We start from the raw sequence: 3,158 nt of genomic DNA, 5'->3' as shown, positions 1-3,158 counted from the left end.
GAACCTCACGTCGGTGAGAACCACTCCACATGCTGCTCATCCCCACCACCCTCCTCTGCACCATCCCTAGCTCCTGGTTACTCTCTCGCAGGTGGTTCTTGGGACATGGGTGTTCCATGGGTTTGGGTTGCAGGACTGTAGCATTTTAATGCTTTTAATCCCTTCTCCTAGCACCAAGACAGCCTCTTCACCTCCCAGTGCACGCAGTGCTGGGGAAAGCAGTGCCTCACCGCCTTGCCAGGCTATGGGTACCTTCACTGGGTGGGGACAAGCCCAGGCAGAGCCTTCCATGCCTGGGAGCAGACTTCCAGCCCTGCTTGGCTCTTGTCCACAGGTCCTGTCCAGCCTCAGGGCTAAGTGACACTTTCCAGACCACCAGCACATCAATGTATTGGTAGCTGCCAGAGGGGCCTGCTTGGGGACAAGGAAGAGGGATGGATTTTGGATGCCCACAACCAAGTGGCTGGTGGGCAGATGCTTGTGGGTGATGCCTCTGGGGGCCCTGGAGGATGGGAATGAGGAGGGATGGTGGAAATCAAAGGCTTACCCACTGTTCTGGCTTGGGAAGAGGCTGGAAAGAGCAGCAAAGGTTGGGAGGTCTGGTCCAGGGCCAGGAGCTGAGGAGCCCATGGTGCTCCTGGGCACTGATGTGTTGGGAGGAGGAAAGGAAGAGCCGGTTGGAGCGGGGCGTTGCTCGCTGCGCTGGGAGCGACTCTGTTGCACAAGTCAGGAAGAGTGGTGTTTGGGGCCCGGTGCTGGGTCTGCATCCTTCAGTGGGCAGCTCCGCATTGTGGGTTTGGTGACATCTGCAGAGGTGTAGCATCAGTGAGGATGTCCCTGCCCCATGTCCTGCACTGTGTGATGGAATGACAGGGCTGCCTGTCTGCAGGATGCTCCTGTGCTGCCACCCACTGGGATTCCTGCCTGGGAGCACGTAGTAGCAGGCCAGCAAGCTGATGGTGGCATGTGTCACCCTGTCACAGTGCCCGCACTGCAGGGAGCATCTCCTGGCAACCTGGGATGCTGGGGGTGGAGCAGAACATGGCCCCTTGAGAGGGTGGCCAGGGCTGGAGGTGTCCGCATGGGCACTCCAGGCACACAGCTTGGCTCCAGCTGGTGCCAGCCCCATTTGCCTTTGCTCCCCCCAACCTGGGACCCCCACACCTCACAAAGGCTACCCCATAGCCAGCGTCTTAGACCCTGCTGGGACAGGCTGACCTCCCTGCTCTTCACCACTGCCAGATTTTTTGGGGGATTCTTCTTGTCCTTCCATGGCTTTGGGGCAACCAATTGCACTGGGGGGGTTGCAGGCATGTGGTGCAGGCAGCACTGCGCAGCCTCATGGCCCCGTCTCACCCAGTCCCACTGGTTAGACTGGGAGTCCTGGGAGAGGTAGGCAGACTTGGGTGGACCTGGCCTCCATCCCAAAACCCCTTCTTATCTCTAGACACCACCCCCGTTTGCCTGCCTCTCTCCCCAGGAACCTCTCACCCTTCACTCCCACCGTCTCCCGCAAGACTGGCTTCAGGGTCAGTAGGATGTTCTCAATGTCCCACAAATCCCCACCACCCAAGGTGCCTCAGCCCAACCGCCTGGACGAGGTATACGAAGCTCTCAAGAAGGGCCTGACGTAAGTGCTGGGGCTCCCTGTGTCTGGGTGGTGGGAGGCAGGGAGCTCCCGAGGAGCATAGGCACAGCCTGACATGTGGGTTGGGGTTGGCAGGTCTTTACTCTCACCAGGCAGCGACATGCCAGGTCTTCCAGGTGCAGTTCCAGAGCTGTGTGGGGTCTCACATCCCACCACATCCCATGTAGCGGCACACATGGGCTCCCTCGACTGGGTGCTGGAGAAGGGAGTGAGGATGCAGGGCCAGACATGGTGGGTTGGTGTGGGCAGTGGGTAACAGGAGCCCTGAACAAGGCGCCCCAGCCTGACCCCATGGTGTGGTTGCCTCCAGAGCCTACCTGGAGGTGCACCAGCTGGAACTGGAGAAGCTCAGCACTCAGATCCGCGAGTCCAAGAGGAATTCACGCCTGGTGAGTGTCACTTGGGAAGACGCTTATGGGGAATGGTGCTTTGAGCAGATGATGGACACAGCTGGGGCAGCTTGTGATCCATCTGTGTCCCTTCTGTGGTGATGTTAGGGGACAGCCTGTGCTCTGGTGTTGGGCTGTCCTACTGTCATGTACTCTCCAGCCCTGGCTGGGTGCTGGACATGCTATGGGTGGTGGGTGCGATGTGCTGGGTCTCCTTGGATGGGCAGAACTGGCCTTGTGCTGCATCTTATCCCTCTCCTCTCTCCTCTAGGGCTTTCTCTACGATCTGGATAAGGTAAGAGGGATCAGTACCTCCTCCCCCTTGCCTCTCCCATCCTAACAGCTGGGATGTGCTATTGCCAGCCCCTCTCTGCTTGCATTGCCCTGTGGCCTGCAGGGTGGGATGGGGCTCTGTGGGCACGGTGGGCCTGGGCAGGGATGGAGCAGTGGCAGGCAGGGGCTTGTAACCTGCTTCTTGCAAGCAGAAACTGTTGCTGGTGAGTGCTGAGCCTGGGTTAGCTCTGAAGATGGGAGAAGAGCACCCTGGAGCCTGGCTTGTCTCCTGGGGAACCCTTTGGAGCAGAGAAGGCTGGAGGATGCTGTAGCACATGGGTGCAAGCACAGCCTCTGCTCACTGCCACCCTGCACCTCCCAATCACAGGCTTTAGGGGTCCCCAAGGTACCAAGCCCATGCCTTGCCCCAGCCACAGCACAGGCAGCAGGGCACATCCTCACCTGCAGCTCCTCTGTGGAGGGGTTGTACTGCTACTCACACCATCTCCTCTGCTTTTCCAGCAAGTGAAGTCAATCGAGCGCTTCCTGCGTCGCCTGGAGTTTCATGCTAGCAAGGTGAGAGCTGGGGACCAGGATCACCTCAGTGCAGCATTGGGATGGCCATGCTGTCCCCCCTGCCCTGCCCATCACCGCAGCTCGGGCCTGTATTTGCAGATAGATGAGCTCTACGAGGCTTATTGCATCCAGCGGCGGCTTCGCGATGGAGCCCACAACATGGTCAAGGCTTACAGCACAGGCTCACCAGGCAGCCGGGAGGCACGCGAGAGCCTGGCCGAGGCCAGCAAGGGCTACAAGGAGTACACAGAGGTGAGGCAGCAGGCTGGGCT

The 3,158-nt window shown here is 59.6% G+C and overlaps 1 protein-coding gene across 1 annotated transcript in view; it reads left to right on the top strand.

Annotated features, from left to right (window-relative positions):
* FAM65A (family with sequence similarity 65, member A) overlaps window positions 1–3,158 on the top strand; it is a 12,429-nt gene that overhangs the window by 674 nt on the left and 8,597 nt on the right. Inside the window, exons 2-7 of the mRNA XM_010017315.1 lie at window positions 674–676; window positions 1,481–1,630; window positions 1,959–2,037; window positions 2,309–2,332; window positions 2,833–2,886; window positions 2,986–3,138. Coding sequence (XP_010015617.1) covers window positions 674–676; window positions 1,481–1,630; window positions 1,959–2,037; window positions 2,309–2,332; window positions 2,833–2,886; window positions 2,986–3,138 — 463 coding nt within the window. The remainder of the gene's footprint in view (window positions 1–673; window positions 677–1,480; window positions 1,631–1,958; window positions 2,038–2,308; window positions 2,333–2,832; window positions 2,887–2,985; window positions 3,139–3,158) is intronic.

Source organism: Nestor notabilis, unplaced genomic scaffold, assembly GCF_000696875.1.
Source record: "Nestor notabilis isolate BGI_N333 unplaced genomic scaffold, ASM69687v1 scaffold13186, whole genome shotgun sequence".
NCBI lineage: Eukaryota > Metazoa > Chordata > Aves > Psittaciformes > Psittacidae > Nestor > Nestor notabilis.
The sequence above is the reverse complement of the archived record's forward strand: the minus strand, read 5'-3'. Positions and strand labels throughout refer to the sequence as shown.